Source organism: Oncorhynchus clarkii, unplaced genomic scaffold, assembly GCF_045791955.1.
Source record: "Oncorhynchus clarkii lewisi isolate Uvic-CL-2024 unplaced genomic scaffold, UVic_Ocla_1.0 unplaced_contig_11427_pilon_pilon, whole genome shotgun sequence".
NCBI classification, from domain to species: Eukaryota; Metazoa; Chordata; class Actinopteri; order Salmoniformes; family Salmonidae; genus Oncorhynchus; species Oncorhynchus clarkii.
Genome location: NW_027258733.1, coordinates 3,766 through 20,725, shown reverse-complemented (window position 1 = coordinate 20,725; position 16,960 = coordinate 3,766). Strand labels below are relative to the sequence as shown.

Below are 16,960 nucleotides of genomic sequence, written 5' to 3'. Positions count from 1 at the left end.
TAAAATGGTGGTCTGATAGTCCAGGATTATGAGGAAAAACATTAAGATCCACAACATTTATTCCATGGTACAAAACTAGGTCCAGAGTATGACTGTGACAGTGAGTAGGTCCAGAGACATGTTGGACAAAACCCACTGAGTCGATGATGGCTCCGAAATATTTTTGGAGTGGGTCTGTGGACTTTTCCATGTGAATATTAAAGTCACCAAAGATTAGAATATTATCTGCTATGAATACAAGGTCCGATAGGAATTCAGGGAACTCAATGAGGAACACTGTATATGGCCCAGGAGGCCTGTAAACAGTAGCTATAAAAAGTGATTGAGTAGGCTGCATAGATTTCATGACTAGAAGCTCAAAAGACTAATACGTATTTTTTTGTTTTGTAAACTGAAATTTGCTATCGTAAATGTTAGCAACACCTCCGCCTTTGCGGGATGCACGGGGGATATGGTCACTAGTGTAGCCAGGAGGTGAGGCCTCATTTAACCTCTAGCGTCGAGCAATCCCGTATCCGGGAGCGTAATCATAGCCTTAAGCTCATTACCATAACGCAACGTTTCCTATTCATGAAAATCGCAAATGAAATGAAATAAATATATTGAAACACAAGCTTAGCCTTTTGTTAACAACACTGTCATCTCAGATTTTCAAAATATGCGTTACAGCCAACGCTAGACAAGCATTTGTGTAAGTTTAGCATGGCATAATGCTATGCTAGGCTGTGCTGGCAGCAGGCAACATTTTCACAAAAATAAGAAAAGCAACCAAATTAAATCATTTACCTTTGAAGAACTTCAGATGCTTTCACTCAGGAGACTCCCAGTTAGATAGCAAATGTTCCTTTTAATAATATTTTTGGAGGCAAAAAACGACACGTTTGTTCATCCTGCTTGGCTGAGAAAACGACTGAAAATACTTAAACTATAACGCCAAACTTTTTTCAAAATTTGCTCCATAATATCGACAGAAACACGGCAAACGTTGTTTAGGATCCATCCTCAACGTGTTTTTAACATATGTATTCAATAATATATCCGTGGAGGCAGTTGGTTTCTCATAAGAAACTATTGGAAAAATGGCTACCTCAGTATTTTACGCAACGTTTTCTCCGGGAGACACCATGTGACCACATGCTATATATGGTCCCTTACAGCCATTCTCCAATGGAAATGCCTAAAAAGACATCACAATGCTGCAGACACCCTGGGGAAAACGTGGAAAACGTAAGCTGACTCCTAGCTTCTTCACAGCCATATAAGGAGTCATTGGCATGAGGCTGTTTAAAAAAATGTGCCACTTCCTGATTGGATCTTTATCTGGGTTTCGCCTGTAACATCAGTTCTGTGGCACTCACAGACAATATCTTTGCAGTTTTGGAAACGTCAGAGTGTTTTCTTTCCAAAGCTGTCAATTATATGCATAGTCGAGCATCTTTTCGTGACAAAACATCTTGTTTAAAACGGGAACGTTTTTCATCCAATAATTAAAATAGCGCCCCCTATATCCAAGAAGTTAACACAGTAAATTCATCAGGCTTAAGCCATGTTTCAGTCAGGCCAATCACATCAATATGATGATGAGTGATTAGTTCATTGACTATAATTGCCTTTGAAGTAAGGGATGGACAAGGCATATATACAAGGCTAGCTGTCTGAATCGCCGTGTCTCCAGCCAGCCCAACCACTCGCTGGACCCCTATTGATCACCCGGCTATGCATGCCTCTCCCTAATATCAATATGCCTTGTCCATTACTGTCCTGGTTAGTGAATACTGTCTTATTTCACTGTAGAAATAGCCCTACTCAATATGCCTTAACCTACCATTTAGTTCCACCTCCCACATATGCGGTGACATCACCTGGTTTAAATGTCTCTGGAGACAATATCTCTCTCATCATTACTCAATGCCTAGGTTTACCTCCAATGTACTCACATCCTACCATACTTTTGTCTGTACATTATGCCTTGAATCTATTCTCTCACGCCCAGAAACCTGCTCCTTTTCCTCTCTGCTCTGAACGCACTAAACGACCAGTCCTGATAGCCTTTAGCCGTACCCTCATCCTACTCCTCCTCTGTTCCTCTGGTGATGTAGAGGTTAATCCTGGCCCTGCAGCCCCCAGCTCCACTCCTACAGTGCCTTGCGAAAGTATTCGGCCCCCTTGAACTTTGCGACCTTTTGCCACATTTCAGGCTTCAAACATAAAGATATAAAACTGTATTTTTTTGTGAAGAATCAACAACAAGTGGGACACAATCATGAAGTGGAACGACATTTATTGGATATTTCAAACTTTTTTAACAAATCAAAAACTGAAAAATTGGGCGTGCAAAATTATTCAGCCCCCTTAAGTTAATACTTTGTAGCGCCACCTTTTGCTGCGATTACAGCTGTAAGTCGCTTGGGGTATGTCTCTATCAGTTTTGCACATCGAGAGACTGACATTTTTTCCCATTCCTCCTTGCAAAACAGCTCGAGCTCAATGAGGTTGGATGGAGAGCATTTGTGAACAGCAGTTTTCAGTTCTTTCCACAGATTCTCGATTGGATTCAGGTCTGGACTTTGACTTGGCCATTCTAACACCTCGATATGTTTATTTTTGAATCATTCCATTGTAGATTTTGCTTTATGTTTTGGATCATTGTCTTGTTGGAAGACAAATCTCCGTCCCAGTCTCAGGTCTTTTGCAGACTCCATCAGGTTTTCTTCCAGAATGGTCCTGTATTTGGCTCCATCCATCTTCCCATCAATTTTAACCATCTTCCCTGTCCCTGCTGAAGAAAAGCAGGCCCAAACCATGATGCTGCCACCACCATGTTTGACAGTGGGGATGGTGTGTTCAGCTGTGTTGCTTTTACGCCAAACATAACGTTTTGCATTGTTGCCAAAAAGTTCAATTTTGGTTTCATCTGACCAGAGCACCTTCTTCCACATGTTTGGTGTGTCTCCCAGGTGGCTTGTGGCAAACTTTAAACGACACTTTTTATGGATATCTTTAAGAAATGACTTTCTTCTTGCCACTCTTCCATAAAGGCCAGATTTGTGCAATATACGACTGATTGTTGTCCTATGGACAGAGTCTCCCACCTCAGCTGTAGATCTCTGCAGTTCATCCAGAGTGATCATGGGCCTCTTGGCTGCATCTCTGATCAGTCTTCTCCTTGTATGAGCTGAAAGTTTAGAGGGACGGCCAGGTCTTGGTAGATTTGCAGTGGTCTGATACTCCTTCCATTTCAATATTATCGCTTGCACAGTGCTCCTTGGGATGTTTAAAGCTTGGGAAATCTTTTTGTATCCAAATCCGGCTTTAAACTTCTTCACAACAGTATCTCGGACCTGCCTGGTGTGTTCCTTGTTCTTCATGATGCTCTCTGCGCTTTTAACAGACCTCTGAGACTATCACAGTGCAGATGCATTTATACGGAGACTTGATTACACACAGGTGGATTGTATTTATCATCATTAGTCATTTAGGTCAACATTGGATCATTCAGAGATCCTCACTGAACTTCTGGAGAGAGTTTGCTGCACTGAAAGTAAAGGGGCTGAATAATTTTGCACGCCCAATTTTTCAGTTTTTGATTTGTTAAAAAAGTTTGAAATATCCAATAAATGTCGTTCCACTTCATGATTGTGTCCCACTTGTTGTTGATTCTTCACAAAAAAATACAGTTTTATATCTTTATGTTTGAAGCCTGAAATGTGGCAAAAGGTCGCAAAGTTCAAGGGGGCCGAATACTTTCGCAAGGCACTGTATTCCCCAGGCGCTCTCTTTTGATGACTTCTGTAACCGTAATAGCCTTGTTTTCATGCATGTTAACATTAGAAGCCTCCTTCCTAAGTTTGTTTTATCCACTGCTTTAGCACACTCTGCCAACCTGGATATCCTAGCCGTGTCTGAATCCTGGCTTAGGAAGTCCACCAAAACCCTGAAATTTCCATCCCTAACTATAACATTTTCCGACAAGATAGAACTGCCAAAGGCGGCGGTGTTGCAATCTACTGCTGAGTTCTGTCTTACTATCCAGGTCTGTACCCAAACAATTCGAACTTCTACTTTTAAGAATGCATCTTTCCAGAAACAAGTCTCTTACTGTTGCCGCTTGTTATAGACCACCCTCTGTCCCCAGCTGTGCCCTGGACACCATATGTGAATTGATTGCCCCCCAAGTCCTTCTGTTCACCTGACTTAGAATTCCTCACAATCAAATGTTGACCGCATTATCTACCAAGAGAATTCTCTATGATTATAATCGCAGCCGCATATATTCTCCCCAAGCAGACACATTGATGGCTCTGAACAAACTTTATTTGACTCTTTGCAAACTGGAATCCATATGTCCTGTGGCTGCATTCATTGTAGCTGGGGATTTTAACGAGCTAATCTGAAAACAAGACTCCCTAAATTGTATCAGCATATCGATTGCGCAACCAGGGCTGGAAAAACCTTGGATCATTGCTATTCTAACTTCCGCGACGCATATAAGGCCCTGCCCCGCCCCCCTTTCGGAAAAGCTGACCACGACTCCATTTTGTTGATCCCTGCCTACAGACAGAAACTAAAACAAGAAGCTCCCGCGCTGAGGTCTGTTCAACGCTGGTCCGACCAATCTGATTCCACACTCCAAGACTGCTTCCTTCACGTGGACTGGGATATGTTTCGTATTGCATCAAACAACAACATTGACGAATACGCTGATTCGGTGAGCGAGTTCATTAGAACGTGCGTTGAAGATGTCGTTCCCATAGCAACGATTAAAACATTCCCAAACCAGAAACCGTGGATTGATGGCAGCATTCGCGTGAAACTGAAAGCGCGAACCACTGCTTTTAATCAGGGCAAGGTGACCGGAAACATGACCGAATACAAACAGTGTAGCTATTCCCTCCGCAAGGCAATCAAACAAGCTAAGCATCAGTATAAAGACAAAGTAGAGTTGTAATTCAACGGCTCAGACAGAAGAGGTATGTGGCAGGGTCTACAGTCAATCACGGATTACAAAAAGAAAACCAGTCCTGTCGCGGACCAGGATGTCTTTCTCCCAGGCAGACTAAACAACTTCTTTGCTCGCTTTGAGGACAATACAGTGCCACTGACACGGCCCGCTACCAAAACCTGCGGACTCTCCTTCACTACAGCCGACGCGAGTAAAACATTTAAACGTGTGAACCCTCGCAAGACTGCAGGCCCAGACGGCATCCCCAGCCGCGCCCTCAGAGCATGCGCAGACCGGCTGGTGTGTTTACGGACATACTCAATCAATCCTTATCCCAGTCTGCTGTTCCCACATGCTTCAAGAGGGTCACCATTGTTCCTGTTCCCAAGAAAGCTAAGGTAACTGAGCTAAACGTAGCACTCACTTCCGTCATCATGAAGTGCTTTGAGAGGCTAGTCAAGGACCATATAACCTCCACCCTACCTGACACCCTAGACCCACTCCAATTTGCTTACCGCCCCAATAGGTCCACAGACGATGCAATCTCAACCACACTGCACACTGCCCTAACCCATCTGGACAAGAGGAATACCTATGTGAGAATGCTGTTCATCGACTACAGCTCGACATTTAACACCATAGTGCCCTCCAAGCTCGTCATCAAGCTCGAGACCCTGGGTCTCGACCCCGGCCTGTGCAACTGGGTACTGGACTTCCTGACGGGCCACCCCCAGGTGGTGAGGCTAGGTAACAACATCTCCACCCCGCTGATCCTCAACACTGGGGCCCCACAAGTGTGCGTTCTGACCCCTCTCCTGTAGTAGTCCCTGTTCACCCACGACTGGCTGGCCATGCACACCTCCAACTCAATCATCAAGTTTGCAGACGACACTACAGTGGTAGGCTTGATTACCAACAACGACGAGGCGGCCTACAGGGAGGAGGTGGGGGCCCTCGGGAGTGTGGTGTCAGGAAAAAACCTCACACTCAACGTCAACAAAACTAAGGAGATGATCCTGGAATACAGGAAACAGCAGAGGGAGCACCCCCCTATCCACATCGACGGGACAGTAGTGGAGAGGGTAGTACGTTTTAAGTTCCTTGGCATACACATCACGGACAAACTGAATTGGTCCACCCACACAGACAGCGTTGTGAAGAAGGTGCAACAGTGCCTCTTCAACCTCATGAGGCTGAAGAAATTTGTCTTGTCACCAAAAGCGCTCACAAACTTCTACAGATGCACAATCGAGAGCATCCTGTCGGGCTGTATCACCACCTGGTACAGCAACTGCTCCGCCCATAACCGTAAGGCTCTCCAGTTCTGCACAACGCATCACCGGGGGAAAACTACCTGCCCTCCAGGACACCTACACCACCCGATGTCACGGGAAGGCCATAAAGAGCATCAAGGACAACAATCACCCGAGCCACTGCCTGTTCACCCAGCTATCATCCAGAAGGCGAGGTCAGTACAGGTGCATCAAAGCAGGTACTGAGAGACCTGAAAATCAGCTTCTATCAGACTGTTAAACAGCCACCACTAACATTGAGTGGCTGCTGCCAACATACTGACTCAACTCCAGCCACTTTAATAATGTAAAAATGGATGAAAAATGGATCACTAGCCACTTTAAACAATGCCACTTCATATAATGTTTACACACCCTACATTACTCATCTCATACTGTATGTATATACTGTATGAGATGCCATCTACTGCGTCTTGCCTATGCCGTTCTGTACCATCACTCATTCATATATTTTTATGTACATATTCTTCATTCCTTTACACTTGTGTGTATAAGGTAGTTGTTGTGAAATTGTTTGGTTAGATTACTCGTTGGTTATTACTGCATTGTCGGAACAAGAAGCACAAGCATTTCGCTACACTCGCATTACCATCTGCTAACCATGTGTATGTGACAAATAACATTTGATTTGATCTATCTTCAGTGCTCGTGCTGCTAGGTTATCTAAACTGTGACATGTTTAACACCCCGGCCATCCTACAATCTAAGCTTGATGCCCTCAATCTCACACAAATTATCAATGAACCCACCAGGTACAACCCCAAATCCATAAACACGGGCACCCTCATAGATATCATCCTAACCAACTTGCCCTCCAAATACACCTTTGCTGTTTTCAACCAAGATCTCATCGATCACTGCCTCATTGTCTGTATCCGTAATTGGTCTGCGGTCAAACGACCACCCCTCATCACTGTGAAACACACCCTAAAACACTTCAGCAAGCAGGCCTTTGTAATCGACCTGGCCCGGGTATCCTGGAAGGATCATCACGTCAGTAGAGGATGCCTGGTTATTCTTTAAAAGATCCTCCCTCACCATCTTAAATAAGCATGCCCCATTCAAAAAATGTAGAACCAGGAAAAGATATAGCCCTTGGTTCTCTCCAGACCTGACTGCCCTTAACCAACACAAAATCATCCTGTGGCGTTCTGCATTAACATCGAATAGCCCGCGTGATATGCAACTTTTCAGGGAAGTTAGGAACAAATATACACAGGCAGTTGGGAAAGCAAAGGCTAGCTTTTTCAAGCAGAAATGTGCATCCTGTAGCACAAACTCCAAAAAGTTCTGGGGCACTGTAAAGTCCATGGAGAATAAGAGCACCTCCTCCCAGCTGCCCACTGCACTGAGGCTAGGAAACACTGTCACCACCGATCAATCCACTATAATTGATCATTTCAATAAGCATTTTTCTACGTTTGGCCATGCTTTCCACCTGGCTACCCCTACCCCGGTCAACAGCCCTGCGCTCCCCACAGCAACTTGCCACAACCTCCCCCACTTCTCCTTCACCCAAATCCAGATAGCTGATGAAAGAACTACAAAATCTGGACCCCTACAAATCAGCTGGGATATACAATCTGGACCCACTCTTTCTAGAATTAACTGCTGAAATTGTTGCATCCCCTATTACTAGCCTGTTCAACCTCTTTCGTATCATCTGAGATTCCCATAGATTGGAAAGCTGCCGTGGTCATCCCCCTCTTCAAAGGGGGAGACACTCTAGACCCAAACTGCTACAGACCTATATCTATTTTACCCTGCTTTCCTAAGGTCTTCGAAAGCCAAGTTAACAAACAGATTACTGACCATTTCAAATCCCACCATACCTTCTCCACTATGCAATCTTGTTTCAGAGCTGGTCATGGGTGCACCTCAGCCTCGCTCAAGGTCCTAAACAATATCATAACTGCCATCGATAAGAGACATTACTGTGCAGCCGTATTCATCGACCTGGCTAAGGCTTTCGACTCTGTCAATCAGCACATTCTTATCGGCAGACTCAGCAGTCTTGGTTTCTCAAATGATTGCCTCGCCTGGTTCACCAACTACTTCTTTGATAGAGTTCCGTGTGTCAAATCGGAGGGCCTGTTGTCCGGACCTCTTGCAGTTTCTATTGGGATGCCACAGGGCTCAATTCTCGTATTGAAATAAACTTTTGTTCTTGACCAAATACTTATTTTCCACCATAATTTGCAAATAAATCCATTAAAAATCCTACAATGTGATTTTCTGGATTTTTTTTCTCATTTTGTCTGTCATAGTTGAAGTGTACCTATGATGAAAATTACAGGCCTCTCTCATCTTTTTAAGTGGGAGAACTTGCACAGTTGGTGGCTGACTAAATACGTTTTTGCCCCACTGTATATCTCGCTGGTCACCCCCAAAGCCAATTCTTCCTTTGGCTGCCTCTCCTTCCAGTTCTCTGCTGCCAATGACTGGAACGAACTGCAAAAATCATTAAAGCTGGAGACTCATGTCTTCCTCACTAGCTTTAAGCACCAGCTGTCAGAGAAGCTCACAGATCACTGCACCTGTACATAGCTCATCTGTAAATAGCCCATCCAATCTACCTCATCCCCATACTGTATTTATTTATTTATCTTTCTCCTTTGCACCCCAGTATCTCTACTTTCACATTCATCTTCTGCACATTCTACCATTCCAGTGTTTAATTACTAAATTGTAATTACTTCGCCACTATGGTCTATTTATTGCCTTACCTCTTATCCTACCTCATTTGCACATAGATTTTTTTCTACTGTATTATTGATTGTATGTTTGTTTATTCCATGTGTAACTCTGTGTTGTTGTATGTGTCAAACTGCTTTGCTTTATCTTGGCCAGGTTGCAGTTGCAAATGAGAACTTATTCTCAACTAGCCTACCTGGTTAAATAAAGGTGAAATAAATAAAAAATATCGGCACCCAGAATGGGTCGGTGTCCAGTATGGATTTGAGAGGAGAGAAAATGACTATTTTAAAACAGACTTAGTGAAGGCTGATCAGTATGGTGTGATAGTCTCTCACTACAGGCAGACAGCTAAGAGAGCGTTCGCGTTCGCGCACATTTACATGTTTTCATTTAGGACCACTGCGATGACGCAACACACCAGACATGACCCGAGGTGTTAATTGTTACTCTGTCCCCCAGTCGGGCCCAGCCGGGCAGAGCCGGCCACGCTCTAGACTAGCAGATCTGGGTGATACACACACACACACACACTCTCTGTCTCTAACACACATACATATACTCACACACACACACACATGCACCAGTCAAACCAAGGCTAGAGTGGAATGTGTGAACAGGTCGAGCCACAAAGCCCATTGTTCACATTATAAACCACAGAGACACATGGAGCACTGTGAGGGGTTGATAGATGTATCATGGATTAACACCACAAACACTCATCTAACCCTAACTCTCCTCACTCACACACACAGAGACACACACACACACACACACACACAGACACACAATTCTAACCCTAACTCTCCTCACTCACACACACAAACACACACACACAGACACACAATTATAACCCTAACTCTCCTCACTCACACACACAGACAAACACACAGACACACAATTCTAACCCTAACTCTCCTCACTCACACACACAGACAAACACACAGACACACAATTATAACCCTAACTCTCCTCACTCACACACACACAGAGACACACACACACAGACACACAATTCTAACCATAACTCTCCTCAAACACACACACACAGAGACACACAATTATAACCCTAACTCTCCTCACTCACACACACACAGACACACAGACACACAATTATAACCATAACTCTCCTCAAACACACACACAGAGACACACGCACACACACAAACACACACACAGACACACAATTCTAACCCTAACTCTCCTCAAACACACACACAGAGACACACACACAGACACACACACACGCCAGCTCAACCTTTCTCTCTCTGCATGATATAAAAAAGGAGAGCAGAGCAGAAGGGATGAGAGGAGGGATGAGAGGAGGGAGAAGAGGAGGGGTGAAAAGAGGGATGAGAGGAGGGAGAAGAGGAGGGATGAGAGGAGGGGTGAGAGGGAGAAGAGGAGGGGTGAGAGGGAGAAGAGGGAGGATGAGAGGAGGGAGAAGAGGAGGGATGAGAGGAGGGAAAAGAGATGACAGGATGGACAAAACAGTTGAGTGGAAAGGAGAGTATGACAGGAGGAGGATCTGACCCTGGTTAAATCAACTTTTCTTATCCTGGGGGAGATCTCATGCTCCACTTGTGAAAATACCTTTTTAATGTTGTTTGGTTTACTTTCATTCTCCTTCCTCCTACTTCTCTAAGGCATCCACAGATGTTCAGGGCGTAAACATTTTGGAGACACACACACACACCTGCTCTGCATGCAGGTCATAACATCCTCATTGCTCCTTCTCCCCCCCAACCCCGACTCGGCTGATTACATCAATTACATGACATCTGCTGTGAAAGAATGTCAGTCAGTCTGTCTGCGCCTGTCTGTGTTCTCTGTTAAGGCTCAGTCGCCCAGATAGACGTTTGGAGTCTGTCTGCCCCTGTCTGTGTTCTCCGTTAAGGCTCAGTCGCCCAGATAGACTTTTGGAGTCTGTCTGCCCCTGTCTGTGTTCTCCGTTAAGGCTCAGTCGCCCAGATAGACGTTTGGAGTCTGTCTGCCCCTGTCTGTGTTCTCCGTTAAGGCTCAGTCGCCCAGATAGACGTTTGGAGTCTGTCTTCCCCTGTCTGTGTTCTCCGTTAAGGCTCAGTCGCCCAGATAGACGTTTGGAGTCTGTCTGCCCCTGTCTGTGTTCTCCGTTAAGGCTCAGTCGCCCAGATAGACTTTTGGAGTCTGTCTGCCCCTGTCTGTGTTCTCCGTTAAGGCTCAGTCGCCCAGATAGACGTTTGGAGTCTGTCTGCCCCTGTCTGTGTTCTCCGTTAAGGCTCAGTCGCCCAGATAGACGTTTGGAGTCTGTCTGCCCCTGTCTGTGTTCTCCGTTAAGGCTCAGTCGCCCAGATAGACGTTTGGAGTCTGTCTTCCCCTGTCTGTGTTCTCCGTTAAGGCTCAGTCGCCCAGATAGACGTTTGGAGTCTGTCTGCCCCTGTCTGTGTTCTCCGTTAAGGCTCAGTCGCCCAGATAGACGTTTGGAGTCTGTCTGCCCCTGTCTGTGTTCTCCGTTAAGGCTCAGTCGCCCAGATAGACGTTTGGAGTCTGTCTGCCCCTGTCTGTGTTCTCCGTTAAGGCTCAGTCGCCCAGATAGACGTTTGGAGTCTGTCTTCCCCTGTCTGTGTTCTCCGTTAAGGCTCAGTCGCCCAGATAGACATTTGGAGTCTGTCTGCCCCTGTCTGTGTTCTCCGTTAAGGCTCAGTCGCCCAGATAGACGTTTGGAGTCTGTCTGCCCCTGTCTGTGTTCTCCGTTAAGGCTCAGTCGCCCAGATAGACGTTTGGAGTTTAGAACTTGAGCGGACAGGAACAGCTGGGTCTGGTTCTATTTTGCCCGGCACCAATATACTCCCTACCCCTCCTCCTTGGACCTAACCCTTCATTGTTTGCCTGGAAATGTATAGCAGTGTAGTGGTGGAGCTCCCATCATATTCCTTACACCTTACAGATCTACAAACCCCAGAGAGTTTTAGGGGGAGTATAGGAGGGAATTTTGACCGTGGTGCTGTGTCCCTCATAGCTTACCATCCATCTGTCTTCCTTTGTGTCTATAGATCATGCAGCAGATGAGTGACCATCGTTATGACAAGCTGACAGTGCCTGATGACATTGCAGCCAACACCATCTACATGAACCTCCCTGGCAAAGGTCATGTGCTGTTACACTGCACCCTAGAGGAGTTCCCAGAGAGTGCCAAGGTGAGCAAACACACACACACACACACATGCGTACAGTATACACACATATTCACATGCACGCATACACTAACACACACACACTGTGACTCTTGGATATCAGCTCGTATGGGAGCAGTGAATGTTATTGTCTCTGTAGCGGTAAGGCATGGTTGGGGATGAGCCATGTCATTTACATTCCTCAGTGTCACTACACAGTAACTCACTCTGGGCTCCTGGTTACCACATCACCAACACCCTGCAATCTGCACAGACAGCTCCAACACCTCAAATGTACTCTGTGGTTAAAACCCAAACTTTAACATTTATTTTTAGTACAAAGCGTTTATTGAAATATGTCTCTTTGGATTTGGAACCGTTGTCCAAAGGCTGACTATTATATTTTCCTTGAGGATTGGCTGAAGGGAAATTCAAGCCAAACATTATAAAATCAGAGTGACTGCCTCTCTTTCCTGTATCAGACCACTGTGGGGACGTGTGTATTCATATGTGTCCTGGATGGAAACTTGGGACACTTTCTGCCTCTGAGCACCAGCTGTGTGATGAAGAATCATTCATGTAGAAGTGTTGGAATCCCAATATTCAGTGGTGTCAGACCATAGGGATACATCTCTGTGTGTCAGACACAGTTCCATGTAAACACACACACACAAATACACACACTCACTCTCTCTCTTTTTCTCTATATATTTCAAAAGCAGCATGATTGAACATCACATCTACAGTTGAAGTCAGAAGTTTACATACAGTGGGGCAAAAAAGTATTTAGTCAGCCACCAATTGTGCAAGTTCTCCCACTTAAAAAGATGAGAGAGGCCTGTAATTTTCATCATAGGTACACTTCAACTATGACAGAGAAAATGAGAAAAAAAAATCAGAAAATCACATTGTAGGATTTTTATTGAATTTATTTGCAAATTATGGTGGAAAATAAGTATTTGGTCACCTACAAACAAGCAAGATTTCTGTCTCTCACAGACCTGTAACTTCTTCTTTAAGAGGCTCCTCTGTCTTCCACTCGTTACCTGTATTAATGGCACCTGTTTGAACTTGTTATCAGTATAAAAGACACCTGTCCACAACCTCAAACAGTCACACTCCAAACTCCACTATGGCCAAGACCAAAGAGCTGTCAAAGGACACCAGAAACAAAATTGTAGACCTGCACCAGGCTGGGAAGACTGAATCTGCAATAGGTAAGCAGCTTGGTTTGAAGAAATCAATTGTGGGAGCAATTATTAGGAAATGGAAGACATACAAGACCACTGATAATCTCCCTCGATCTGGGGCTCCACGCAAGATCTCACCCCGTGGGGTCAAAATGATCACAAGAACGGTGAGCAAAAATCCCAGAACCACACGGGGGACCTAGTGAATGACCTGCAGAGACCAAAGTAACAGAGCCTACCATCAGTAACACACTACACCGCCAGGGGCTCAAATCCTGCAGTGCCAGACGTGTCCCCCTGCTTAAGCCAGTACATGTCCAGGCCCGTCTGAAGTTTGCTAGAGAGCATTTGGATGATTTAGAAGAAGATTGGGAGAATGTCATATGGTCAGATGAAACCAAAATTTAACTTTTTGGTAAAAACTCAACTCGTCGTGTTTGGAGGACAAAGAATGCTGAGTTGCATCCAAAGAACACCATACCTACTGTAAAGCATGGGGGTGGAAACATCATGCTTTGGGGCTGTTTTTCTGCAAAGGGACCAGGACGACTGATCCGTGTAAAGGAAAGAATGAATGGGGACATGTATCGTGAGATTTTGAGTGAAAACCTCCTTCCATCAGCAAGGGCATTGAAGATGAAACGTGGCTGGGTCTTTCAGCATGACAATGATCCCAAACACACCATCCGGGCAAGGAAGGAGTGGCTTCGTAAGAAGCATTTCAAGGTCCTGGAGTGGCCTAGCCAGTCTCCAGATCTCAACCCCATAGAAAATCTTTGGAGGGAGTTGAAAGTCCGTGTTGCCCAGCAACAGCCCCAAAACATCACTGCTCTAGAGGAGATTTGCATGGAGGAATGGGCCAAAATACCAGCAACAGTGTGTGAAAACCTTGTGAAGACTTACAGAAAACGTTTGACCTCTGTCATTGCCAACAACAAAGTACTGCGATAAACTTTTGTTATTGACCAAATACTTATTTTCCACCACAATTTGCAAATAAATTCATAAAAAATCCTACAATGTGATTTTCTGGATTTTCCTCATTTTGTCTGTCATAGTTGAAGTGTACCTATGATGAAAATTACAGGCCTCTCTCATCTTTTTAAGTGGGAGAACTTGCACAATTGGTGGCTGACTAAGTACTTTTTTGCCCCACTGTACACTTAGGTTGGAGTCATTAAAACACATTTTTAAACCACTCCACAAATTTCTTGTTAACAAACTATAGTTTTGGCAAGTCGGTTAGGACATCTACTTTGTGCATGACACAAGCAATCTTTCCAAAATTTGTTTACAGACAGATTATTACACTTATAATTCATTGTATCACAATTCCAGTGGGTCAGAAATTTACATACACTAAGTTGACTGTGCCTTTAAACAGCTTGGAAAATTCCAGAAAATGATGTCATGGCTTTAGAAGCTTCTGATAGGCTAATTGACATCATTTGAGTCAATTGGAGGTGTACCTGTGGATGTATTTCAAGACCTACCTTCAAATTCAGTGCCTCTTTACTTGACATCATGGGAAAAATTAAAATAAATCATCCAAGACCTCAGAAAAATAAAATTGTAGACTTCCACAAGTCTGGTTTGTCCTTGGGAGCAATTTCCAACGACCTGAAGGTACCACGTTCATCTGTACAAACAATAGTACGCAAGTATAAACACCATGGGACCACGTAGCCGTCATATCTCTCAGGAAGGAGACGCGTTCTGTCTCCTAGAGATGAACGTACTTTTGTGTGAAAAGTGCAAATCAATCCCAGAACAACAGCAAAGGACCTTGTGAAGATGCTGGAGGAAACAGATACAAAATTATCTATATCCACAGTAAAACACGTCCTATATTCAGCAAGGAAGAAACCACTGCTCCAAAACCGCCATAAAAAAGCCAAACTACGGTTTGCAACTGACAAAGATCGGACTTTTTGGAGAAATGTCCTCTGGTCTGATGAAACAAAAATAGAACTGTTTGGTCATGATGACCATCATTATGTTTGGAGGAAAAATGGGGAGGCTTGCAAACCGAAGAACACCATCCCAACCGTGAAGCACGAGGGTGGCAGCATCTTGTTGTGGGGGTGCTTTGCTGCAGGAGGGACTGGTGCACTTCACAAAATAGATAGCATCATGTGAGAGGAAAATTATGTGGATATATTGAAGCAACATCTCAAGCCATCAGTTAAAGCTAGGTCGCAAATGGGTCTTCCAAATGGACAATGACCCCAAAGTTGTGGCAAAATGGCTTAAGGACAACAAAGTCAAGGTATTGGAGTGGCCATCACAAAGCCCTGACCTCAATCCCATAGAAAATTTGTGGGCAGAACTGAAAAAGCGTGTGCGAGCAAGGAGGCCTATAAACCTGACTCAGTTACACCAGCTCTGTCAGGAGGAATGGGCCAAAATTCACCCAACTTATTGTGGGAAGCTTGTGGAACGCTACCCGAAACGTTTGACCCAAGTTTAACAATTTAAAGGCAATGCTACCAAATACTAATTGAGTGTATGCAAACTTCTGACCCACTGGGAATGTGATGAAAGAAATAGAAGCTGAAATAAATCGTTATCTCTACTATTATTCTGACATTTCACATTCTTAAAATAAAGTGGTGATCCTAACTGACCTAAGACAGGGAATTTTTACTAGGATAATATTTCAGGAATTGTGAAAAACTGAGTTTAAATGTATTTGGCTAAGGTGTATGTAAACTTCCGACTTCAACTGTATATAACAATATAGAATTAGAAAACAAATCCAATTTTGATAAACTCCCTTATCTATTGGGTGAAATACCAGTGTGCAATCACAGCAGCAAGATTTGTGACCTGTTGCCACAAGAAAAGGGAAACCAGTGAAGAACAAACACCATTGTAAATACAACCTATATTTATGTTTATTTATTTTCCCTTTTGTACTTTAAATATTTGCACATCCTTACAACTCTATATAGACATAATATGACATTTGAAATGTCTTTATTCTTTTGGAACTTTTGTAAGTGTAGTGTTTACTGTACATTTTTTGTTTATTTCACTTTAGTTTATTATCTACTTCACTTGCTTTGGCAATGTATGTTTCCCATGCCAATAAAGACCCTTGAATTGAGAGAGAGAGAGAGAGAGAGAGAGAGAGAGAGAGAGAGAGAGAGAGAGAGAGAGAGAGAGAGAGAGAGAGAGAGAGAGAGAGAGAGAGAGAGAGAGAGAGAGAGAGAGAGAGAGAGAGAGAGAGAGAGAGAGAGAGAGACAGTCAGTCAGTCAGTCAGAGAGACAGAGACTTAGAGAGACAGAGACTTAGAGAGACAGAGACTTAGAGAGACAGAGACTTAGAGAGACAGAGACTTAGAGAGACAGAGACTTAGAGAGACAGAGACTTAGAGAGACAGAGACTTAGAGAGACAGAGACTTAGAGAGACAGAGACATAGAGAGACATAGACTTAGAGAGACAGAGACAGAGACTTAGAGAGACAGACAGAGACATAGACTTAGAGAGACAGACAGAGACATAGACTTAGAGAGACAGACAGAGACTTAGACTTAGAGAGACAGACAGAGACTTAGAGAGACAGACAGAGACTTAGAGAGACAGACAGAGACTTAGAGAGACAGAGACATAGACTTAGAGAGACAGAGACATAGACTTAGAGAGACAGAGACATAGACTTAGA

General features: G+C 44.1%; 1 protein-coding gene across 1 annotated transcript in view; it reads left to right on the top strand.

Moving 5' to 3' along the window:
- Nucleotides 1-12,125, top strand: part of LOC139398362 (N(G),N(G)-dimethylarginine dimethylaminohydrolase 1-like) — a gene marked incomplete at its 3' end in the record, with an annotated part of 28,723 nt that extends 16,598 nt beyond the window's left edge. Inside the window, exon 5 of the mRNA XM_071144409.1 lies at nt 11,982-12,125. Coding sequence (XP_071000510.1) covers nt 11,982-12,125 — 144 coding nt within the window. The remainder of the gene's footprint in view (nt 1-11,981) is intronic.
- Between the last annotated feature and the right edge of the window lie 4,835 nt (nt 12,126-16,960).